The sequence below is a fragment of the Microtus pennsylvanicus genome, chromosome 6, assembly GCF_037038515.1.
Source record: "Microtus pennsylvanicus isolate mMicPen1 chromosome 6, mMicPen1.hap1, whole genome shotgun sequence".
NCBI classification, from domain to species: domain Eukaryota; kingdom Metazoa; phylum Chordata; class Mammalia; order Rodentia; family Cricetidae; genus Microtus; species Microtus pennsylvanicus.
This window is the reverse complement of record NC_134584.1, coordinates 29,565,582-29,591,697: the sequence shown is the minus strand read 5'-3', so window position 1 is coordinate 29,591,697 and position 26,116 is coordinate 29,565,582. Positions and strand designations below refer to the sequence as shown.

Genomic DNA, 26,116 nt, shown 5'->3' with positions numbered 1-26,116 from the left:
AGAAGTAGTTTTGCTCTGGATGTGAACTCCAGAACTGCTGAGGCCAGTGTTTATAAACAGATGTGAAGGGGGAAAAAGTAAAATACAAGTCTTTCTGTCAGAGGAGCCCCTCTGAAGCATGTAGTACTGTCTTAACCACTGTTCCTAACTTATTTCCAGGGAAGCAGTGCTCTCAAAACATTGGAAATGAACCCCTGTACGCCAAATAACGTTGAAGTTCTGGAATCTCGATCAATCGTTCCTAAAATAGAAGATACAGAAATAATCTCCCCCGTGGCCGAGCGTCCTGCCGAGAGCTCTGAGCCGGACCCCGAGAACCACGTGGTTGTGTCTTACTGCCCACCCATCATCGAGGAGGAAATAGCGAACCCCACAGCAGACGAAGCAGGAGGGACTTCCCAGGTCGTGTACATCGATGTTCAGTCCATGTACCAGCCTCAGGCCAAGCCAGAGGAAGAGCAGGACAGTGACCCCGCGGTGGTGGCCGGCTATAAGCCACAGATGCGCCTCCCCATTAACTCTGCTGTGGAGGACACAGCCGCGGAAGACGAAGCCGATAAGGCTGCGGGCTACAGACCTCAGGCCAATGTGAATACTTGGAATTTGGTCTCTCCGGATTCCCCAAGGTCCACAGACAGCAACAGTGAAATTGTCTCTTTTGGAAGTCCATGCTCCATCAATTCCAGGCAGTTTTTGATTCCTCCTAAAGATGATGACTCCCCTAAATCTAACGGAGGCGGGTGGTCCTTCACAAACTTTTTCCAGAACAAACCAAACGACTAACCCGGCACCCTTTGCCCGTGCAGTCTGCCATCTCAACATCCCAGCAGTAGCTGGGGCATTCATTCCTGGAGGGACTCAGCGAAGGTGGAGAGCCAGAGACCTTCCCTCCGGGCAGGTGACACTAGAAGCGGGAATGTGCTTTTAATGAACCCTAAAAGCCCAAGTCCAGTGACTCGGAAACCTCAGCCACAGAAACTCAAGATTTGAAGCTGTTTTTGATTGAGCCAAAGAATCCTCCAGAAGGATTTCACGACTAACTCTGCCTAGTTCGTATATGCAAAACAAATCTCAACAACTGTCTGTTGTTACTGGTTTTCTCGTCTTTGTATGTTATGGGGTTCCAAGTGGATTTACAGGCCAGGAAGAAAAATGGACAAGTCAAAATAACACTACTTCGCCTGACATTTACTGCGGTCTAGAGGAAAACCAAACACAGATTTTAAAACTTTTACGATGCCTCTATCCTCAGCATTTACAAAAGCGAGTCTAGTTTTTCATGTAGCAACCGCTATCTGGTGTGTTCTGCTTGGTAGAGTGTACCGATGTCTGTGCCTGTCGGGTATTCCAGGTGACGGGGCGTGCTGATTTCTCTGCCTACTGTATAACGGTTACCAAACAGTTGTCTCAGGGGTACAAACTTGGAAAAACAAGTGTGACGCTGACCAGCCAGAATCAGAATCACACTGTCCTGCTTTAGCAGGGTGTGAAAACCTTTTTCCTGTCACGTGGCTGGCACGCTGGCTTCCGTTGGGCAGCCCGTTGTCCTCATGTTGGAAATTTCTAGAACTAGCTCCAGATTTTCTCTGCATTTTTGTTTTGTGTTATGGTGTCTGCTTTGTAAGAACAAAGTCAGCGTTATTCACCAGTACGTAGTTGTGATGAGTTACTATGTAAGATGACTACTAAGAGCTAACTACTGGTGTGTGCTGACCCCAAGCTCTGATACGGCTCCGCTCCCCTGAGAAGGTTTGCCATCCACCTGACCAGTAGCGAATGATGATCTTTGGGTCTCTCGGTAGCTTTCTCCTGCTCACGAGCCCCAGCCCCTCCTCCTTCAGGCAATTAGTGGTCCAGCCTCTTAGACCCCATCTTCACATCCGTAAGCTTAAACCTAAAGGGAGATCATTTCTCCCCAGAGCAGCTAGTAAATGGTGACTTTAATAGAAGTCGTAACGCTTACGGAATTGCTGGGTAGTGGCTGTGGTTGCCCTGTGAGCCATGAAGAGCCGGGTCCGAGCACAGCACCCTCCATCTATCCTGGTTTCTCATCAGCAATGTGTACAGTGAATGAGGGTCTCAGAAAAGCAGAGTAAAAACCTAAGTGTATGCTGTGTGTTTGTGTTTGCTCTGCCCTTTATTGTCAAGTATGTAAGTATGTGAGTTTGAAACACCTGAGTAGACGTTTGTTCTGTATCATCTGAAGTCCCCCAAACTGTGCAGATAGTGTATTGGTTTTTTTAGTTCTTAATCTCTTTTTACTTTTACTCCTTCCTTCCTTCCTTCCTTCCTTCCTTCCTTCCTTCCTTCCTTCCTTCCTTCCTTCCTTTTTTGAGACAGGGTCTCATTATGTAGCTCCAGCTGTCCAAGAACTCACTGTGTAGACCAGGCTGGCCCCAAACTCACAGAGATCCACCTGCCTCTGCTTCCTGAGCGCTGGGATTAAAGGCATGCGCCACCATGCCTGGTCTCATATTTTCTCTTTTAAAAAGTCATGTGGAAAAAAAATGCAGAATGACAAGGGATAAAATCAGATAATGAGTGCATGATCCTGTTTTTAACCCCAGGTTGCAGCTACATTTTGGAGCTTCGTGATATGATGGTTTTTGGAGTGAAATCAATTAGTTATGCATTTATATAATAAATAAAAGGTAGATAATAACTCTTAGAAATTTTCAGTAATGAAAAATATTCCAAGCTAGAGTCATCTCTAAACAGTTTAATTTGTTCCTTGTGCCTTCCCTCTCTGGGTCCTTTCTTGATGCTCCACCCAGCCGCTCTGAGCCCTGGCTGTTGCCTCCCCTGCCACGCTGCCTCCTCCTGTGCCACATCTTGTTAATGCTCTGCTCTGCTCGCCTTCAGCCTATGCCTCATTCCCCACTGAAGCTCATCAGTTTCATCTTCCATCTAATGGGGGTGCGTGTCAGGGAAGGTAGTGGCTCATCCTTCTGAACTACATCACCCTGAGAACACAAGGAAATGGACTTATCATCAAAACAGGCCTCTTTCACGTGAGGGACACTTAGAACACTGCTCATCCGACCCTGCCTTTGAATTCCAGTCTCCAGGACCGCTGGGCCACTGAGAAGCCGGGGGTACCCGCAGATCATTTTAGGAAAACATGGCTGGGGACTGAGGCTGAGGCAGATGTCCCTTGTCTTTTCCCATTGGATTGAAGATAGCCACATCCCCAGGCAGTGTTGTTATCTCTGCAGTTCCTGCTGAGTTGTGCACACAGAAGAAGCCTGGCAGGGAGAGGACAGGGGAGAAAGGGACATGCAGGGCATGTTTCTGTAAGCCTGTTTCACTCCGATTCCCCAGTGAGCAGTGGAGATGGGGGGGTGGGTATCATAATACTTGGGAGTGGCCATTTTCAATCTTTAATTTAGTCTTCAATACTTAACTCGGCTTTTGGCATGAGAGCTGTGAGCTGTGTGCCACGTTAATTAGCACTTCTGTAGCTTCCGAATCCCCCAGTTGTTGAACTGGCAGTGTCCTGGATTTGAGATGGTTGTACTGCGTATCTAGAAAGTTGAGTGTGTGCCTATGCTGTGTGATAGAGGTGCTTTTGTTCCCGCTGCTGGCAACAGAAGCAGCCATTCATTGGGAAGCTGGAGGGAGGAAGTGTCAGGCTCGTTTTCCATATTAGCATTGCTCTCATGGTTCACGGAACTTGAAGGCTTGCATTCAGAACACCGAGCACTGTCGTACTCAGCAATGGCAGAAAGTCACATTCTCAGACCTTGCGAGCTGAAGTCTTGTTAGAAATTTCCCCTGCCCCAGTAATTTATCAAATATCACAGTCCTTTCTGTGTTAATTAATGAATGTAATTTAGTGAAAGGCTAGAAAATTTCTCTTCTCAATGGGAATTAGAAATCAATGTTGTGGTATTTTTTTTCAATTATAAAGTACCCCTTAATATGTCAATATGCAGAAAGTATTATCTCCAAGTTTCTTACTGCTTAGGCATTTAATCTGGTGAAACTTCTTTGTTTGCACTAAGGCAACTTTTGCTGTTTCCTCTTTCAAAGTGTGTTAGAATTAGCGAAATGCTTTCTCAAAGGATTCTGGAAGTGTGATCCTTGGCTTCCCAAGTGAAGAAGCATGGGGAAAGGGTCCTTAGCTGCTAATGCCAGGCACACAGCGGCAGCCCAGTGGCTGTGTGCATGGAGTCCCTCCCGAGTGTTACAAACTCAGCAGAACTGTCTGGAAGGATGCTAAAGATTAAGATGTAGCTCACATATAGCTGAGCGCTTTGAGTATACGGTAGAAGCAGCCCCACAGTTGGAGGAAAAGCAGCAGGTATTTCTTTAGACACTGTCAGCATACTTGGAACCATGTGGAGTTTGCTTTTATCCAACGAGTTTTCCATCTGGAGACGCGTTTGTACCAACCTAGCATATGTTACGGCGAGCCATGTGTGTGAGCTTAATTGATTAACAGAAGAACTCGTTCTCTTTGTGAGATATCTCCAGACATTTCCTTTGAACTGACATTTCTGCTGAGACAGCTTCATGCTGCCATACCTGTCTCTCTCTTGTACCCAAAGGCCGGGGGCTGGGGGGGAAGTGTGGCCAAACTTACAGGACACTAATCTTTTAGATATAACCCTAGAATTGCCTTCAAATTCATTTAGCCTGAATCATGATTCTGCCCCAGTGCTATTTATACTGCTAAAGCCTCTCAGTTAAACTAGAGTCGCTACATTTTTTTTTTACTCCTTTTCAATTGCTGCTTTTATCTTGGTAAATTGCATGATCATGTTCATGCTGATTATAATACAGATGAATTATTTCTAAATGCAGGCATAAAGGATGGAGAATGGCATTCAGCTGAGCAATATCAAGTTTTCTTTCATCTTGTTAGAGCTTCTGGGGTTGTTATTTGGTCTAGTTAGCCACATGTTTCTAATTATGATATTAGATTATGACTGGATCCCCTTGATTTTAACTAGAGTAGTGCCTGTTCTCCTTGCATCATGAATGATAATTTTTGTCCAAGGTGTAAATAGAATTTGCCAAAGTTAAATTTTAACTGTGGTATGCTTTTATTATAAATAAACCATAACTGATTGCACATTAACTAGATATAAACCCATAATAATTTATATTACTTTCTGGTAGCTGGAACTGAATCCCTTAAAAATGAAAAAAAAATGCTGAGAAAAATTGATGAGGAAATGAATGTTTATTACATTCATATGTGTCTTCAAGATCACCCTTGTGCTAGTCAATCAGAACTTTAGAAGAAATCAAACTATTGCAGACTTTTTGCTGTACTTATGCCTAAGATATTGGGTGTGTCTAATTGGGCGACTACTTAAAGTTATTCTGTTTCCTTATATGCACTTTTATTGTTAATTATTCCATTTCAAATGGGCAGTTTCAACTTCTGAACCTGCTTCCAGATATTCCAGTAGCATATCCTCAAATATCGAAATATTTTTAGGTGATCATCTAGTCTTCCTTAAGTCAGGGACAACGTAGTACTTTGGCAGGTGCTCACAGAACAAAATAACAGCTTTCAGATGAGTCTTCCTGTCGGCTCGCAGGCTGTCACCTGTCCTCTCCTGGTAGGCCAATTATTAGCCACTGTTCCTTCTGTTTAATTTTCCTTCCAATGTGTTATGTAAGAAAGTATGGAATACCGCGGTGAAGCATTGAAGAGAAAACCCTGTTCAGCTCCTTATGGTGGGGGAGGTATGGTGGGGTACCCTGAGACGGAGCAACTGCTGAACTACATCCTGTTCAGAGTCGTTCCAAAAAGATTGTTCTGGATGGAAGCAGATATGCAGAGTCTGAGATGGTTCCAACGTACAGACATCTTCAAAGGCAAAGTAAGTCATCTACAAGTCCTCAGTGTTCTTAGTAAGAGGTTTTTTTCAATTTTTTTAAACCAAACCTTTCATTAGTTGATCATAAGCCATTATCCCTGTAACACTAAAGAAATTGCCATTTTTTCCTTTCAGAGTTGCATTACAGTGCGTTACTGTTTACAAAATACACATACTGTGAACAGATAGAAGTTTTTGTCTTTTATAAGGTTTGTAGAGTGAATGTTTTTTTTTTCAAGATGGTGTTATGTTGAATAGTTTTAGGTTTTTGTAAATAGTAGTTGTTTACTAACTTTCGTTTGGTCAGGTGTGTCTGTGTAGCTGGGAGAAGATAGACTTTACAGTTTCCTCAGTTTCCCCTTTCCGTTTCCTGTCGAGCCACCACTACAGACGTTTTTGTGTTCACACAAGTGATCAGTTATGACGTGCAATACTTAAAGTCATGTTTCATCCTCTAAGGAATCTTTTAAAAATGCGTATATGGGAAGCAAACCAGATTGATGTGTGTCTCCGTGACTCGCAGAATCCTGACTTGCATATGGAATAAAACAACACTCACAGAGATTGCTAACCAAAGTATTTCCAGCCTTGTGAAATTTTGGATATGATGTTGCTGTTAGAATGAGAAATTTGAACATTTTATATCCTAATTTCAGAATTTAGCTTCCACGTGTTTTGGGAAACATGATTATCACAAGAACATAGAATATGTAAATAACCTATTACTAAGACACTATAAATATAATACTAGTATTGCTTGGCTGTTAATTCTATGAAGATGTTACCTATGTCTGTTTTTACAAGATGCATGTATTTAACAGTTTTATCATAGTATTGTCATGGAAAGAAATAAATATATTTTCTTACATCTTACCCTGGTAAATGTGGACGTTATTGATTTGGTGTCTTTTCTCTCGTGCTCAAACACCTAGGAAAAGTGGTTTTCACTTTGTTTTTTGTTTTGTTTTGATCTCATAAAAATCACAGCGGTGCTAAAATAGTCACAGAAACTCTAGCTGTGTTTTTGGTATTTGATGATGACGTCATCATTCTGATGATTGCACTTTCTGATTGCTCTGTTAAATAAGGCTTATATTTTTAGAGAAAAAAACAGATTTAATAAATGAGAACCTTAAATTTTAATAAATAAAATTAATGTTTAGAAAATGGGAGCCCAGCGTTAGCAAAGGAGAAAGGAGAGAGAGAAAAGTGCTGATCCTTAAAGCAAGGATTTTAATTTATCTCCCAAGATAGCCAAATATTTCAGGAGTTTCTGGGAAGGCATTAAAATTTCAGCTTACTGAATCTTGAAATATAGCCAGCGACATAGCAAAACTCTAGTCATTTTGAAGTATGCGGTGCCATTAGAGGCTTATATAGCGAGAAATGGAGGTCTTTGTCCGCTATAGCTAGTTCAGACTTACCCCGAGCAACAGGCAGCATGAATGGGCCTGATTTTAGCCTGTAAAAGTGCAAGTCCGTTGTAAATTAGTTGTGAAACACATGTTAATATTTAAGTGCTAGAAAAGCTCCCACATATGGTCCGTACTTTGGGGAATTCTCAATGCAGAACTTGTTCCCAGAAGGTGAGTTCTGCAGCCAAAATGTGTTACCGCCGTTACCTTGAGGAACTGAAAAGGCTAAAGAGAAGAATGATGTGCTTATTAGGAAAAAGAAACACAAGAGATGGGCGAATAAATGGTAATGCATGATATCCACTGTCGCAGTACAACGTTGGCTAGCAAACCTTGGTCCTTTACAAAAGGATGATAGAATTCATTTTAAATGATCTATACATTTGACCCAGTTCCCATCCCCACGAATGGCCAGCAGTAAAACTGATTTCAAGACATTTAGTCTTTATAACCCAGGGAAATTGAGATAATGAGAGATGACTTGAACTGATCCAAAATTAAATTGAAGATGATTTTTATTCTTAGAAGATCAGTCTCAGGTTGTGGGAATAAGAAAAGCACTGGAAGATGGTTTCGATAAGCTGTCAGATGGAAGTAATGCGGGAATGAACGAAGCCCAGTGCATTCATCTTTCTGGTGGCTAAATGCTTGAAAGGGAGAAATCATTTTACGTTCCAGCTCAGATTTAAATCATCTGTCCCCTTTCGGCCCCAGCCAGCCTGTCACCACTGCAGACATATGTCAGTGTGCCAGGCAGCTTGAGAGGAAGGCAGAGCTGGACTCTGTCTCTCTCTTCCTCCCCCTCAGAGAGCTGGTGGAGGCCGAGGAAGCAGTATCGAGAGTAGATGGCTTGCTGGCTTGCCCAGTCGCACTGCAGACAGCTCACACACGCCATCAGAAGCGAACCAAGAGTTCTCACTCGCCCAGAACCAACAGATGCTATTGGCTGGGCCTGGTTTCTCAGTTTTCAAGTGCTGAAGGCTTTGCCATGTTTGTGTGAAGCTGTCTGTGCAGTCCTACCTAGGTTCCTGAGCTCACCACTGGTCACCTGGACCATACTGGAGGATGCTCAGACTCCCTCCCATCCCAGGCATCTTGAAACCTGGGCCTCGATGCAGATTACAAGAATGCTAAGGCTGTTATGAGCCAAGCATTCCCTGCAGGAGAGATGCTCGCTTTTGACATGACCCCCTTTCTGGCTATCACTGTAAAGGCGTAAATGCTTGCGTAATTAGACATCCCCTGCGCAGTGCGGAGGTTGACAGCATACAACAAAGCCTTAGAAGGAGACCCCTAACATCTGTTTCAGTGGAGTTCTGCTGGAGCCCCCACTTTGCTCAGGTCATTTCTTCCACCCTCAAGTGTTGGTTGCATGTTCTCGGGTCATGCAAGCTTCTGCCACTGTTCTTAGGTCCTCGGTCCTTGGTTTGCTGCAGCCCCTGCAGTTTCCCCTGGTACCATGCACCTTAGTTTGGAATTCAGATGGGGTGGGGGAGGCCTGGCATGTGTAACAGCCACAGCTTGGTGCAATACAGGCCACATTTAGGGGCTTGGCAAATCTTTGAATGTGCCTTGAGGGGAGAGAAAGGACAGGTGCGGTCCCTGGTTATTTTATACAGGGTGCTTTCTTTGGTGCAGTCTCCAGCCATGGAAAGAGGAAGAACCCTCATTAAACTTCTGTGCTTGGACCAGAAGTACCCTGTGGTACCTATGGGGAAATCTTGACTGGATAAACCAATACTAAAGAAAAATTAGAAAGATAAAAGATGTTTGTGTAACCTTGCGCATCATTGACCCTTTTAACATTTAACATTTTGACATTTTAAACATGCTGTATGTTCTATTTGGAAACTGTGTTCATTTATTTAATATGTCTTGAAAAGCATATTAATAGTATTTTATTTATTATTTATTTATTTATTTGAGGCAGGGTTTCTCTGTAGCTTTGGAGACTGTCCTGGAACTCACTCTGTAGTGGCCTCGAACTCACAGAGATCCTCCTGCCTCTGCCTCCCCAGTGCTGGGATTAAAGGCGTGCGCCGCTACCGCCCGGCTATCAACAGTATATTTTTAAGACTCTGTTCTTTGGTGGATGTGTAAAATGGCAACAGAGAGAGGATAGGTGGATTATCTAGTTAGATATAACAGATTTCTCCACATTGCCCATCGTCTTACCAAATGGTGAAGGACCTCGAATGGCAAACATACTTGACCTAAGTTTGGTCAGAGTCAGAAATAACACTTGACTTTCCTACTGGTGGCCACTCGCACACGTGAGAACTCTCAGAGCCTCTGTGCCATAAAACATGGTCTTTTCCAACCAACCAGTTCATGAAGATTTGGATCTAATTCAGAGTTCTGCTCCTTTGCCACTTCCTCCAAGATGTGGCCAACAGACCCAGGGACCAGACTTATCCAAGGGCTAAAGCTGAGCGACATCTGGAAAGGGCAACTTAATGACTCAGTTTCCTTGGTCTCCGGGGTCCCAGCACACAGCCACTGTGTTCCGCCCTGAGATGCAGTCATTGGAAACACACTTATACTCAAAGAAAATAGATTTGTCAGCTATAAGTAGGAGTCCTAAAATAGATTTTTCTCTCTGAATATAAAACTTCCCTATCCTATGAGCGTTTGACTCATTGTTTAGGGAAGTGAGCAAGTAAGTGGGATATTCTTAGTCTGTAAAAGTACATAATTATCTGCAGGTATGACTCCACGAAGCCCCCGGGATTCTTGTGACCTGGCCTGAAGGATTCTTGTCCCAAAATGAGTAAGATGAAACATTATTCCTGTGGTGAGGTTAATAATCAGTGGCCTTAAAGCTAACAAAATGTCGGTATCCCGAGTGCCTAGCTAAATAAGGAGATACTACAGAAAAGATGAGACCCTTCCGTAAGAGATGGCCTCTGCTGGCCTCGAAAGGATGAAGTGGCCAGTGAGCACAGAGGGTCTGCTGGGCCTCGGAAAACTGCTTGTTGTAAAGTGGAGTGGCGGGCTGCATCCCGCCGCCCAGCTAGCTTATGCCCGAAATAATCACACAGAGATCTGTTTTAATTAAATTGCTGCCTGGCCCATTAGCTCTAGCCTCTTATTGGCTAACTCTCACATCTTGATTCAACCCATTTCTAATGATCTGTATGTCACCATGAGGCCGTGGCTTACTGGGAAGGATTCGGCATGTCTGACCTGGCAGCTTCATGGCAGGTGGCTCTCTCTGACTCTGCTTTCTTCCTCCCAGAATTCTGTTATGTCTTCCCCGCCTACCTGAGTTTGCCCTATCAATTAGGCCAAGGCAGTTTTCTTTATTCAACCAATGAAATCAATACAAATACAGAAGGACCTCCTATACCAACTGCTGCCCTGAAGCTGCCTTGTGTTCTGTTTCATCGTCTCGCCAGCTTCTTGTGAAGATGCTTTCTGCAAATGTTTATAAAACAAGTTTGCTTTGGTGAGGATCTCCAGAGTGGTCGATAGCAAGGCCACTGAGGGCCCAGCAGACCGCTGACCCTCAACAACCTAGGACTTCCCAACGAACTCCCAGGAGCTCTGGTTTCCAGGCTAGAGAGGATGAGATCAACAGGTGAGCCTTCCGTCCTTGGCGAGTGGATTTACCCCGCTGGCCTGGTCAGCAGGCTGCAGCCAACTGTCACACAGACTTCTTTCACGTCTGAGGTCGTGTGAATATGACCTGAATAACGAATGGGCACATTGTCTACTATGCAGTGCCCCCATTTTACACCCCTTTCCCATAGTTTCCTCTGACAGCCCCCCCACCCCGGCCCCAAGTTCAGCTAGAATGTGGAATGCCTGTCACGGGCACCAAGGTCATCATGCAGGGGCCCTGTGATCCCCTCTGGCTCTCCTTCCACGGTTCTATCCGATGCTTCGTTTTCTCTGACTCGGCTTTCCTTCAGCCAACTTCCTAGCAGGGCTTTCCTCAGCTAATCCTCTGGCCCGGTGCCCCTAACTTTTGTTATTAAATGAGTATAAATGGCAAATTCCTTGAGCCTCCCTGGCCTTCCTCCTCAGAGGCGTTCCTATCCTATCCAAGTCCTCTCGTGCACGGCCAAGTCAGAGCTGCAGCCCTGTAGTATCAGACTGTCCAAGGAGCCTGCAGCCCCAGGCTGGGCCCCCTACTTAGAAGTGGGCAGCTGGGACAACGGGGCGGGGGCACGCTACATTTTGGGAAACTTCTGTGCCTTTAGACAACCCTTTGGACTTAAAACAAAGCAGAGGAAGAAGATAGACAAATAGCAAAGACTTCTTCCAAATGCTAAGACATAATGTTCCTCCCTGTCTTTCCAGGAAAGAGCTAGCACTCCTGGGAGCCACACACTTTCTAGGACAAAGGGGTTTCAGCAAGGGAAAGCAGCAAAAAGAGGTGAGGCAGAGGGGCGTCGCCTGCTGTCATGCCTTGCACTTGAAGCCGGGGCCAGGCAGAGGCCCAGGGATCACACTGCTTAACCAGAAATAGTTTCAACAACTCCCCTGAGTTCTGGAGACTATTTCTAGATGTGAAGGAAAGGGAGAAGAGGGAAAAGAATTGAGTGCAGACCTAACTGCATGGAGAGGAGCCTGAATCCCCACCAGCTGAGTAGCTGTTTCCACACCTGCAGTAGGAGAGCCCTGAAAGAATTCACTCTCAGCAGACAGACTGGGAGACCCTCGGGAACGGACATTTGCTCAAACCTCTCTATACTGCCAGAACCGTGAACCCCAAGAGGTCCCAGAATGCTCCTTTGTAACCTGTTCTCAAAAAAGCTCCAGTTGTGTACAGATAAGAGAACAGACACAGATACAGGGGCAGATTGACAAAACAGTCTGCAGACAGGTTCATACTGAACACACAGCAGGCAGGCAGGAATGAGGAAAGATTCAGGGAGCATCCGGAAGCAGAGAATCTGACCCAGGACGTGCTCTCGGTGAAGTGACACCATGGGGAAGCACTTTGATTTCTTTTCTTAAGGTATCAGTATCAGGGTTGTGCCCTATCGCTGAAATCTGACAAGTCACCTATGATAGTGACTCACCTATGGCTGCGGTCAGACACCGTGACCTAAAGCAACTTGGGAAAGAAAAGCTTTGTTAGAACTGGTGGTTCTGCATCCAGGGAAGTCAGCGTAGGAACTCAGGGCAGAAACTGGCAGCAGAAACTAAGGGAGAAGCCGCGAAAGGGAGCCGCTTATGGCCTTGATCTGCATGGCTCACCTAGCCTGCTTTCTTAGAGCACAGGACCAGCAGGCCAGGATTGACACCATCTACAGTGAAGCTGTGCCCTCCTACATCAACCATCGACCCCTTCCCCCCCAAAAAATGTACCACAGGCCAATATGGCATGGTAATTTTCTCAACTGAGGTTCCCCTTTTCCAAATGACTCTAGCGTGTTTCAAGTTGACATGAAACTGGCCAGTACATCACCTATCTTTTTTTTAAGTCTTTTTTTAAAGATTTATTTATTTATTTTTGTTTACAGTGTTCTGTCTGCATGTATGCCTGCAGGCCAGAAGAGGGCACCAGATTTCATTACAGATGGTTGTGAGCCACCATGTGGTTGCTGGGACTTGAACTCAGGACCTCTGGAAGAACAATCAGTGTTCTTAACCTCTGAGCCATCTCTCCAGCCCCATCACCTATCTTTTAACATAGCTTTCATCTTCCTAAGTCAAATAAGCCTGCCTGCTCTGGCCATCCGAGGAGCACAGCTGGTAAGATGAAATGCAAGAGCATTGGTTGGTCACGTGGTTGAAGCTGATCACACAAAGTGCTTCGCCAGAAGCTGGTGCACAATGTCAGGCTGCATATGCTGGCCCCCATGCAGGCACCTGTAATCTAGAGCTTCTAGAGGACAGCCTGGCACCCCCACCAAGGCCTTGCCATCTCCGGGTCCTCCAAGCTTGGCCTTTTGTGACCTCCCAGTGAGCGGGGCAGAAGCTTCCGTCAGGCCCTTCCTGGTTTGGTCTGTTTTATGTGCATGCCTAATTACAGCGCAGTTGGAAGACAATCCCTAGGTTGAGACCCCCACTGCGGGACTCAGCTGCGCTGCGGCCACACGTCTTTCACTTGTCATTGTGGTTTAGATTCCTGCTGGTGTCTCTTCTTTCCCTGCTGGGCTCCCTTAGAGTGTGAACGGTCCAGAGAACTGTAGAACCTTACTCCATTCCTGTTGGCAGCGAAAGTGCCCTGGCACGGGTGGGCCAGGCGTTCACAGACGTCCATCTCACGGCCAGCTACTGTATGGATGAGGCAGGGATGGAAGAGGGAAGGGGAAGTGGCTAATGCTTTGTCCAGGTCCACGTGTCCACCTCTTTACACTTGTGAGTGTGATTCTCGGACAGTGTGCCACCACAGCTGCTGGAGTTCTGCAGACTGCCCCTGGGCAGTTCCCTCCCAGGGTGAGCCACTGTGAGGGGCTACAGGCCCCTCCTCCCTCTTCTTCCTTTGGGAGCTCTCAGTGCTAAAAACAAGCTTTCTGAGAACCATATTTTTTCTGGGTTAAAGGTGAAAAATGCAACATTTCCTCCAAGTGGGAAGCGCTCCGCCTGCCAGCTCCGGGCACATCTCCTAGATCCTTCCTCCCACTTGGAGAGGCCAAAGGGGCGGGGAAGGGAGGAGGGGAGAGGTGGCGGGAAAGCAGAGGAGGGAAGTCTGAAGGAAAGGCCAGTTACTGTGGACCTGGGGCAGTTGGGTGTGTGGAAACAAGTGGGCCTGTTTGTGTTGGAGCAGCTCAAGACCCGAATGGGGCTGATCAGGAAGTGAAAGGCAAATAAGAAAGTAGCAGCGAGCAGGAAGCCAGTCAGAGTGGTGACAGACGCGCCTGACAGGATTCTGAGGGCAGTGCAGGGACAAAGACAGTCCAGCAGACTTGCCCGAGGGCGATCTTGGAGGTGGGTCTAGAGAAAACATACAAGGTTGTTAAAGTCCAGTTTAGTAGAAAAACAATATTATCGGCCAGCACTCTGCTTCTGTTATCCCTGCTTAGAACCTGTGGAAGGTTCTGGGGAGTTTTTTCAGATTCTGATTGAGGGAGCTTTTCAGGAACTGATGCTTCACAGTGCCCTTCCTCCTTTGCTGAGAGGACACTGACCCCCAGTTCCCTGACCCCTCCCTGAACCTCTCTCCCAGCCAGACTTCTCAACCTTTCTCTCACCACAGCCACCACACAAAAGCCAAAGCTCTGGCCCTGCACATCCCTCCTCAGAAAAACAAAGCTACCGTGTATCAGGCAACAGTAAGGGTAGAGAGTCGAGCAAGACAGACACAGAAGACCAGGGAAGAGAGAGGCCAGTGCTGCTTGAATTGAGCCTGTCCAGTCACGGAGAACTTCACTTAGCTCAGCTGTCATCAATCCCAAAGCTTCCGTAGAAAAGCAGTTATCAGGGGCCCTCTTCCCTTCACAGTGTGTCTTTCAATGACATGATTTGCTAGGGTGGATGGGCACATTAATGGTCCTGATGTGTGTACCCCTTCTTGTATCCATGGTGGATGTTCTTGTATCAGTCACAGGTCCTCTCACTACGAAGAGGAGTTCCTTTTCCACTGTGCGTGGGAAACTGTTTATTGGATATGTTGTTGTTAACTGGGTGCAGGTGGAACCATACATCACAGTTCTGAGCCTGGGCAGTAAGACACCTGGCCCGGCTCTCTAGCATCCCTACTCTCTTCTGCTGTCAATGAGACAGGCACGTCTACGCTAGCCAATTGGTCCCAGCAAGATGTGGGGTCCACAAAGCAGATCCAAGTCACCTTACCATCCCAGATATTCTGCCCATGAGGAACTCCAGCAAAGACTTGAAGAACCACCTTGTCAAGATGACCAAAGCTGCTAGAGGCTCCAGGCTGGCCATTCAAGACACAGGAGCAAGTTACTTCTGTGAACCATGGGTTGGGGTGGGGCATGGAGGTCAGTTAGGAAGCCTTACTGTGGCCAGAGATAATGGCTACACTTAAGATAAAAGCAGCCTAGCCACCAGCAAGGCTAAGCTCTCAACTAGGGGTTGAAGACATGAGCCTCATGATTATTTCTGCTAGAAACTCATTCCGCAAGGCCTGGGTTTTATCCACAGAGAGGGCGGGAGAGCCATGGTCTTGTTTCTTGCCCTGTACTCAGACCTGAGACTCTTTACCCTTTGGAGTTCTTCTCCTTCACTTCTTCTTGCCCTTATAGGACCCTTCCTGCCTGCATTCCATCACCCTCGCACCCTCGCCCCCCTTGCCACCTCCCCTTAACCCCACAGGCTTCCCACCCAGAAAGGCCTTCAGAATCAGCACACACTCCCAGGCCCTCGGTCCTGGGTCATTGCCTTTTCCTAGGATAACGCTTGTAGAACAACAACTTATCTGCAGGACAATTCCTTGGCCTCCAGACAGCTGGATATTTTGTTAAAATCACAATGATTATCTCTTTCCCAGAGGACACCCGTTCACACTGTGCTGTAAAAACAGCTCTATTTTACCTTAGGAAGGAATGGCCTTGGGAGCCTCCCAGAAAAAGTGTTGGGGTGACTGGGAGGCAGTGAGCCTCATAGTCTACTATATACCTTTTTTTCTTTCAGACTACATTCACCAGGTGACCAGGTGACATGGGCAAGAGGCCAAGATCACTATAACTGTTGTGATTAATATTAATCCTTGCCGTGAAAGCCTCCTAAACACAAGAGGCAAAAGGTTGTGACTCAAGGCAACCCTCTCTGGTTTATTTCGCCATCTTTTTGGAGTCTTAATATGCCCAAAACTGTGCTTTGCACCAAACTCAAGCCTTTGCTGAGTGGATGCTGCATAAACAAGACTAGAGTCATGCCCGAGACTAATTATAGGCCCTTTCAGGAGTGAGATCGTATTGCTTTCCACTTATGGGGGCAGCGTTCATCTCACCTTTCTCTTAGTGAGTCCCGTTGTGGGGACCCGCCAGGGAGCCAGCTGTCCGCAGTCATGTGCACACATAGCACAGGGCACAGCTGATGATACAGAAAAGGAAGCACCCTTCTCCGTCCTAGCCCAGATCCTCTGATCCTGCTGCGGGCATATCCCAAACCCCACACAACGTCGGACTCTAGTGTAGAGTTTCTTTGTAGGTGTGGCCTCTGCAAAACCAGTCACACCTCCACAAATGAGTGCTTCCTCATCCCATTTATTCACGTTGATTACAGGTACTTTCCCTCTCTTAAAGGCAGCGTGGCAGCGCCCCACCTCAGCGATACATTCCTCTTACTCTGTTCACTTTGGACAGCATCTTCTTCATACCCTTGGACCATCACTGAGAGAGAATAGTCGCCTCCCCCAGCGGCCCACCCTCATCACTCTCTACCACTTCATTCATACTACAAACGGCCCAATCGTATCTCATTTCCAAGAAAGCTATTAGGAAAGTGTGCTGTCATTAAGGTCACCCACGTCAACTTGCAAAAGCACCCCGGAAGTGTGGACAGTCTGCGGCTATAAAAATAGACACCTACAAAAGTACAGCTACAAAATCTGGGGGCCCATTTTCTTCAGTTTGCATCATAAAAAAAATGGATGTTTGTATTAGAGGTAAGCTTGGGGAATAGGTCCACGGTATGATTATGATTCTCTGTTTAATTCCCCCCCCCAAACCTTTAATCTTATGGACTAGTGAGAGCACACTGAGTCAGCCAGTGAGGAATGGAAGGGGTTAATCTACACAATCCACAGGCCAAGACTGGAAGTATGAAGTTCAGGGTCACACAGTTATTCTGCTAGTGTCGTAAGTGAGGGAAGGACAAAAGTATTTTAATACTGTTCTGTGGGGTTTCTCTCTCTCTCTCTCTCTCTCTCTCTCTCTCTCTCTCTCTCTCTCTCTCTCTCTCTCTCAGTCTTGCTCTCACTCTCTTTAACACAGCATAGTTATTGAGCTACAGCAGACAGTCTCTGGAACTTGGTTTGATGTATGATCTCTCACAGGCTCTATATGTCGAACAACAAAGTCCAGTGCTTCTTATCCACAATAGTCCATTGGGTTTGGCCCACAGAGCATTTGCAGAGAAGGCCACCCAGGGCCTCCAGCCTCGGTTCCCACCAGGGCGTACTTTGTCCTTGGTGACAGGAAGCACACCCGATCCCCAGACCTCTGTGCAGCATCAGGCAGGGTCTCCGGGCCCCTGGGATGTTTAGGATAGAGGCTGTGTCCCTTGGACAAGGCCAGCGGGTGTTACTTAGCCCCACAAGTGTTGATGTTTTTCCCGTCCACAGCGTCCTCCACAAGGGAAATGTGGTAATCGGTGGACAGTGTGAAGTGAGAGATGCAGCCCACGAGGCCTTGCTTGTACTGTCTGTTCGTGTGCAGAGCAATTTCCTTCATTCCACCTGCAGGGGGCCAAGATGGAGGAGAGAGTGAGGCAAGATGAGGGGTTACCAGCTGGAGATTCTGTATGGTCCATTTAGTGTCCCCTGGTCAAGCTCTAACTGCCTAGAACATCGCAAGTATTAGTTTGATTTTGACCAATTGGATACACCTATGAACACTTAAAAAGGCTGATTTCAGATGTGATTTCTGCCTCAACTGACAATCTTAAAACCGAGTAGCTCTCCAATAGATTTTGAAATATTATATAATGTCCATAGGTACTGTCTTGGCAGCTTTCAACTATGCTCACTTAAAAACCACAAAGGGTATTAATTAATGTTTATTTTCGTCAGTGTAGTGGATTATTAGCCATTTATAGGAATTCTACTCATTCTATTCTGAGAGGGGACACAGAGCCGGATCCTCCTTCCTTAGAGAGAACTCATGTGGGCTATATTTAGAAAGTTCCTATTCTATAAACAAGAAAAGCATGGTTTTCCTGGTGGATGACTTCAGAGCACAGAGGCAAAGTGAGCGAGTCCCTTCCTGCCTCCTCAGCCATGAGTCAGAAGTTCAGAACATGGGAGAATGGACTCTCTGGACAGCTTCCTGATTTCCAGGTATTTGATTGACCCTGTTGAGTACACAGCCCAGGGACAGCAAATAAAGGTCTAACGAGGAAAATCCCTGACAGATTGAGCTTTGGTCAAGGTCACTTACCCACATACAGAGGCCCATTGATGTTGAGTTGCCTCATCATGCCAGGTGACTTGCCTGTTCTGGCTCCGTAGTCATCCACCGTCATCTTCCCAGATTGGCCATCCCTGCAAAGCAAAGTAAACGGAAACCAAACGAAGTAAACAATCTTCGTCGGAGTTAATTCAGTCATTTGGACTTAGAGATATAAAAGTATATACCATGTGCTAAGTGATGATGTTGTAAAGCGTGCATACACACACATACAAACACACACACGTGCACACACACACACACACACGCACACGCACACACAAAATGCCGGCTTTTATAGCCCCCATGGGAAGTAGAACCAGCCCTGGATCACTCCCTGATACCATCTATTCATTCCCTGAGTTTTCAAGAATTACTTCCTGTTGGGTCCTCTGTATTTTATTTATTTATTTTAATTTATTTATTTATTAAGGATTTCTGCCTCCTCCCCGCAACCGCCTCCCATTTCCCTCCCCCTCCCCCGATCAAGTCACCCTCCCTCAAAAATGAATTTTAGGCCTTCCTACCTGGATGCTATGATGGCCAATGACCTTCATAGTTCGTCTTGCTTGAACTGCCACCCACTCCATTGCTTTAAACTATTCCTACCTACTTGATTTCATCAGTTATGACATTTTTCCTTCCTTTTAGACTAACGAGTTAAAAGATATACCTTCTAATCACTTTTATCTTAGATTGGAAAAAAGTATAGTCACCTTCTGAGCTCCGTGATACACAATTCATTATGCTTATTGCTCACTACTTGTCTTTTTCCTCCCAGAGGAATGCAAGACCACCAAGGCAAGGTCTTGGTTTTCCTCAATGATATGTCTCAGGTGTCTGGAATAGCGTATGGCTCATACTAACAGATCCATGAGCAACCCTTATATGAAATCATAACAGAGTTATTGTGGAACCCATCTATTTTGCATGCAAAGCAGAGAGTACCTTACACACATCTTGCTCTAAGGGGCCTGCTGCTATGCTAACGCACATATTATCATATGATTGTTTTTAATCCACAAAAATGAAAAATACAGATCTTAAACTTCTGTGAATATGAACTGGTGTAAAGCACTGTGTCTCAATTATCTGGAATAAGTGGTTGGATAAATGAGACATTTCTTCTACTCTGTTAGGTGTTATGCTTACAAGACCAAAGTCATCCAAAGCAAGACAGTGCGCAAAGCAGCCCCCTCCCTTAGCAACTTCCTCTTTGTTTATTCTGTTGTCTCTGCCCTTCCATAGAGAATTAAGACATCAACCCAGTCCTTCTTGCCATATATGATAGCTATAGCCTTGACCCCACTCCATGAGGCCTGTCGGCTCACAGTTCACAGATACTCCAACCCATCATGCTGGCCCCATTTCCTACCCAGCCTTCACTGTACCGCACGACATGATAAAAATGAAATCAGTGATGTCAACAGGAGGGGCTGTGTCTCCTGAGCTTTCCGCGCATGCCAAGCTCGATGTTCTGGCATACGACATTATTCTGAGGGAACATTCCTCTGCCTTATTTCTCCCAAATGTCTGAAATCCCTGTGTGTGGGCTGCAGCCTGGGGTGGAACAGAAATGTTTTTGATCTAGGTTCTGCCCACAGCAATTTATACAGTTTGGGGAAACACATTTAACATGTTTCCTTAGATGTCTAGGAAGGGACTGATGACCCTACCATTGTGTATCTTCATGTACGTAATCAAACCACAGTGACTATGAAGGTTTAAATTCTCCTACAGTGTGTGACTAGTATACCAACCATTCTGACCCAAGGTTATAAGCAGGGTCTATTCCCCGATGCTACTGGGACAACAGTTGAGACTAATGTGGTTGGTGCTGAGAACCAAAGAAAGCATTGCACATTCCTTTGGACATGCCTGTGTGCAATGTCCTTTGTAAACGAGAGAGAGGGAATTAGCCATTCACTTCAGAATGTTTTCAGGTTAGGTTGGACTCTGCATTTTGACTTGTTTTCTAGAAAGAAAAAATGAGATCCAAATCTGTAAATATGCAATACAGGAAACCATTTTTTTTTCAACAAATGGAATTGGGGACTTGTTAAAATCCCTACCCATGCATCTGGTCTTTTGGGCTGCCTGGCAGCGGATAAACCTAAGTCTGCTTTTGTGTCCTCAGCACCTTCTGAGGTTCTAAGGCAAGCCCCATGGTGAGGGCAGGAGGCTCGAGAAGGATGAGCTCAACACAGCCTACATGGAAGCAGAAGAGGAATTTGACAATGCTGAGCCCCCATGGTCCCCAGGCCTCACACTGGCCATCGCCTGCTGATTCCACAGCAAGAGTTATGGTCCTTTTTTCAGGGAACTGCAATCAGAATCTCTATCCAGCTTCTTTTCTCTTTGGACTGATTTAACACATGCTACTAACATTGCTGATTTGGACTTGCTCTCTGATTTCTAAAAACATATGGTTAGGAATAAGGACACACGCGGCAAGGCTGTAAAGGCTCAGGAACAATCTGCCTGAAGTTAATCAAAAGTCAGCTTGGCAATTAGCATTGGGAGGGCGTGGTTACGTTACGAGGGCTAGGTGAACATTCATGATTTCTAAAGCTCAGATAACATTTTTTCAAAGGGGGAGGATTGCTTATGCAAGGACACTCAGAGCATCCTTTAAGGTCTTCATGCCCCCTAATTTCCATCTCATGGGGTTTTAAGGCCCCACTCCAACTTAGCCCCTAAAAAGTGTGTTCCACATATAACAACAGATGCTAGCAAGGATATGGACCACAAGGAACTCTTAGAGCTTGCTTGTTAGAATGTGAACTAGTTCAACCACTACGGAAATTAATAAGGAGATTTCTTAATAAATCTAAGGATCCAACTGTACAAGTCCTTGGGAAAACCCCAAGGACTTCAACCCTACACATCACAGGGATGCTCACACACTAATGTCTGCTGTAGTGCTATTCATAAGAGCTAAGCTACAGAAGCAACCTCGGTGCCCAGTAACCAAAGAATGGTTAGCAAATATGTGATTTTTTTTTTCAGTCAGAAAGAAAAAGTGACATTGCTCAGGAAAATATATGCTCCTGGAGATTATCATATTAATCAAATCAAACTTGTCTCAAAAAGACAAATGTCATGTCTTTTCTCTCTTGTGGTCTCTTTATTTGTAGATAGATAAAATCACATGTGTACATGTGACATGGAAGTAGAGATGAAATTGTCCCATTGGCCCAAAGAGAGGGCCAATGGAAGGGGTGGAGGAGATTGATGTATGACAGGGATGAACGTGACATACATTAGATGCTTATATGAAAATGTTCTTATGTAGTGCAATGCGGTGTTAAGTAAATATCCACCCAATACAATTTTTTTCTCCAGGCTATCTCCTTCCATTTGGAGTAGGTACTGGGGTTCAGTTTCTGCCCATTGGTGTCAGTAGGGGACATGGGTGGATACTGGCAGTAACATGAGGATGCCAGGTGAAGCTGGGTTAGAGGGCAGAAGGACAGAAAGGAAGCTGGGCACACATCCACCCTCTTGTAGCCTGGCTCTGTCTCGCTTTGGCAGGTGCTCACCTGACAGCCTTGACCCGGTGCCACCGGCCATCGCTGAAGGAGCCGTTCACCACGATGGAAGTCACACCACTGCCTAGGTTGTAGCTAAGGAAGAACAAGGAAAGGAACGATGAGACACAAATGTTCACAAAGGCTCTCACTGTCAAAGTTCGCCCAGAGAGCGATGTCCTTAACTCAAAGTTAAAAAAGGCTGGCACTCTCCAGGTTCGTATATGAATGACGGAATTTTTACATTTTCAACTGTGGTGGGATAAACATCCGCATGGTTTACACAGTGTTTCTCTGAAGTTCCTGTCCACTCTGAACCTCGGAATGTGGCTTTGTTTGGAAAGAGGGTCTGATGCAATTGAATCAATGAAGCCACACTGGGTAGGAGGGGCCATCAATCAATATGACTTACGTATAATTATTCGAAGAAATTTGAACACAGGGACACATGAAAGGGTATGTGGGGTAAAGGCAGAGCTAGAAACACCAAGGTTTGCCAGCCAGCACTAGGACCTCAGCCGGAACCACCAAAAGAACCTCCCTTGATCCTACCAAGGAAGCGGTGCTGGCAACATGCTGAATTTTGGGTTCCTAGTCTCCAGAAGTGTACAAGCATTGATTTCTTTTTTAATGTGATAAAATTCATCATAATTTATTACAGAAGTCCTGGGAAGCTATGAAACATTTTCACTTTAAGAAAGAAAAAAACGTTATTGAAGAGTAAGCTGAACTCTAAAGAGTTGAAGAGACTTTGAAATCACAGAGGTTAGATATAAAATGGGATTTCTCGCATCCTCTGCCCTGCTATCTTTGATGTCAGCTATTGTAGCATTTTAACTCCCTGATACGTTGAAACCCTCCAGGAATCAGAAGACATGGGTGTGCTGACCAAGAGACAGCCCTCTTGACCCACTGAGCACGCAGTTATACTAATTTAATTCAATCCAGAAAAAATTCAGTGAGCGACTACTCTAGCCTGGGCAGGGAGCCAGCTGCCTAGACTTCCCCTGAGTGACACCATCCGATCACCTGCTGATCTGAGTGGGGTCCACAGGGGCAGCTTTGCCCTCACTTGGGAAGGGAGCTGTCTAAACACGGTAGGGGGAAGAAAAAGGCTCCAATGAGACGCTGGCTCCTTCCAGATCACTCGCGACCCTTGCTCTGAGAACAGAGTGAGAATAGAAAGCACTTGGATTTCCCAGAGAAAGTTCTATAGCTCATTCATTTCATTACAGAGTCTCAAGGAAACAGCACAGCCACAGCGTTCGATCAAGAAGAGAAGCTGTGGAGACTTAACAAACCATGGACACAGCTGCCACCCAGACCTAAAGTCTGCACCACTTTCTAGCCCGCTTTTCCCGCATCAAATGTCTCTTATAAAATAGCCAGCAGGTGAGGCTTGTGATGATTCCTTATGGGGAAGCCAAATGGGTCTTGAAGGAGAGTGGCTGTGGGCCTGTAGGGTAGCTTAGAGGGGAAATGTGCTTTCTGTAAAGCCTGGCAGCCGCGCTCAAGTCCCAAGACCCACATGGTGGAAGGGGAGAACTGGTTCCCACAGGCTGTCCTCGAATCTCCATGTGTACACTATGGTTCACCCTGGCACACACACACACACACACACACACGCACATGCGCACACACACAAACACACACACACACACACACAAACACGCACACGCACACGCGCACACGCGCACACGCGCACACGCACACGCACATGCGCACACACACACACACGCACACGCACACGCGCATGCGCACACACACACACACACACACACACACGCACACGCACATGCGCACACACACACACACGCACATGCACATGCGCACACACACACAGTGTGGGAAGTAAAGACGTAACAATTCTTAGAGAGGAACGAGTATAAAGCAGAGTCAGGAGGTTGGCTAAGTGACTGCGTGTGGTTTTGTGAGCAGTAGCATGGGTGACGTCACAGACACTCCAATTCTACACACCTGTCTGGATCTTCTGTCTTGCCAACTTACAGCTCTATCACCACAGGCGATTCACCTAGTTCTATCAAGTACAGGTAAAGACACTTTCCCTGGAGGACTATAGGGAAGGTTCACTAACACAACACAGAGTAGGAACTAAAGAAATAATATCCCCATACCAAAATTGTGCGGCTTGGCGATGCTTATTCAGGGGCTTGACAACACACCCTGAGGAGAGGGGAGCCCTGTGGAGGAGCGAACCCAAAGTGGTAAACATGTAACTAACACGTCAAGAATGCCCAGGTGACCTGTGTGTAACTGCAGGGAACCCCGCTGGAATGTGCCAGTCAGTGTTGGTGTGACTAAAACATTTCCACTGTATTAGAACCAGGCAGGACAAGCATGGGCTTCATTCTTTTCCGAAGTCAATAGCTCTCTTACTCACTGGAAGGAACAGAGCATGCTCATGGGAACTGAAATAGAGTTTGGCAGACAAGAATTCTACCATCATGTAGATAGGACAACTCAGTTGGTTTCTTTATGACATCCCGCTCCAACCCCGACTCCATCATTTCAGGCCCTGAAAAGAACCACCTGTTCCTACTCTCCCTGGATCGTTTGTTTAATATGCAGCATATGTATATGCATAGAAACACTTGCTGCATAATGAAACAATATAGAATATATATAATATATGCTTTGTCTGAAACAGCGTTGTCCTCAAACTTCCTATGTAGCTGAGGCTGGCCCGCAACTCCTCCATCTTCCTGTTTCTCCTTCCCGAGTGTTGAGACCCTAGCCACGCACCAACACATCTGGCTCTACATATTTTAAATTGCACCAGGCTGTCCCCTGAGCAGATAGGCGCTACCTTAGGGTTATGCCTTGCTTTCAAGCCATGGAAGCAATGAATGAATGCTGGTCTGGCTGCTTTACCAATGATACCCGACTCTTGCCGCTTTGCATAGGTTATTCTAAGCCACCTAGCTTGATGTCTACCAGTGGCTGACAGATTAACTAACAAGATAGGCAGCCTAGATGGGCTCCGGGTCTGGCCTTTGGAAACTACTTGGCCATCTTCAGGCCTTAATGAGGTTCCTTTTGAACCATGGTACAGGGTACTTTACTATGTCAGACCTCTTCTTTTTCCTCTGGTATCTGAAAGGGCTATGGGGTCACAATAAGTGGGAAAGGTCATCATATGACATTTAGAGTTTCCCCGGCTGGTTTCGGTGACCCGCATGTGACAGACTAGAATGCGAAAACCTACAATAAAACTGAAGCCACACTCATTTCAGATAAGCATTTGAATTTCTCTCTGTGTGTTCAGCTTGGCTTCTAAACTAATGCTTCCCAGCTCGAGGGCGCCATTTCTTTGCTCGTTCCTGCTCTCCGGCAGGAATGTCCATGGTGAGTTAGGGCAAAGGGTCTGAATTCTGGTGAGGGTAAAAGTTAGGGTAGACTTGATTATCTCAGGATTTCTCTCCCATTTGTGTTAGAAACACTGCAACCTTGAGTGTGTGTCTGTGCACCCAAGAGAATAGTGTACACTCTAGCTAGGCCTCAGAGATGCAAGTTCCTCAAGGCCAGAACGTTTTGTTCTGATTGCTTTTCTTTTCTTTTTCTTTTTTCTTTTCTTTTTTTTTTTTTTTTTGAACAAGGGCTTATGTAGTTTACACAATCCAGAACTCATTATCAATTTGAAAATGGCCTTGAATTCCTGATCTTCTTGCCACCAACCTCCGAAAAGCTGGGATGATAGTTGAATTCAGCCATATCTTCCCAGGTAAGGTACCAATCTTACCATAGTAACAGCAGCAGCAATGACTGCATTTTGCTGAACTGTCCTATAGGGCTTCATTGCTCTGTTAGCTCATGGAGGCTGCAGCTTGCCGAGCCCAGGAAACACTCAATGGAGGTGAGACTTTGTATTCCTGTTACCACTAAAGACTGATTATGTTTGACCCTGTACATGGCCCTTCTCCAAAAATTAATTCAGTTCATCCTCACAAAATCCTTCCAAGCAGACTTTTCCTCACAGAAGCAGAGCCAGAGGCTGGGAGATACGATGTAGTTTCCCTGAGATCACACGGCCATGGGGCTCAAGTGCATGGATCCCCAAGGACATTTCAGACCCTATTTCTCAGGGCATGCTTTCTAGACCATTTGGGGTGTTAGATACCAATAAGATTCCAGTGCACACCCACACTAACTCCATCAGAGCCTGGGGGCGGGCAAGCCCAGGAACAAGCTCCCCGGTGAGAGTGACTCACTGTATGTGGGGGTTTTGTAGACCACCTGCCTGTATCATAATCTTGCTTGTTCCCAGCCCCGCCTCGACTTCCCTCACA

At 45.9% G+C, this 26,116-nt stretch overlaps 2 protein-coding genes across 4 annotated transcripts in view; one reads left to right on the top strand and one right to left on the bottom strand.

Annotated features, from left to right (window-relative positions):
- Positions 1-6,707, top strand: part of Lifr (LIF receptor subunit alpha) — a 66,836-nt gene extending 60,129 nt beyond the window's left edge. For both annotated transcript variants that reach the window (XM_075975938.1, XM_075975937.1), the window contains exon 20: positions 160-6,707. In XM_075975938.1, coding sequence (XP_075832053.1) covers positions 160-783 — 624 coding nt within the window. In that variant the 3' untranslated portion in view covers positions 784-6,707. The remainder of the gene's footprint in view (positions 1-159) is intronic.
- A 10,315-nt stretch (positions 6,708-17,022) lies between these two features.
- Egflam (EGF like, fibronectin type III and laminin G domains) overlaps positions 17,023-26,116 on the bottom strand; it is a 160,475-nt gene continuing 151,381 nt past the window's right edge. For both annotated transcript variants that reach the window (XM_075975936.1, XM_075975935.1), the window contains 3 exons: positions 21,822-21,905; positions 18,271-18,374; positions 17,023-17,570 (listed from right to left, as the gene is read on the bottom strand). In XM_075975936.1, the coding sequence (XP_075832051.1) occupies positions 17,416-17,570; positions 18,271-18,374; positions 21,822-21,905 (343 nt within the window). In that variant the 3' untranslated portion in view covers positions 17,023-17,415. The remainder of the gene's footprint in view (positions 17,571-18,270; positions 18,375-21,821; positions 21,906-26,116) is intronic.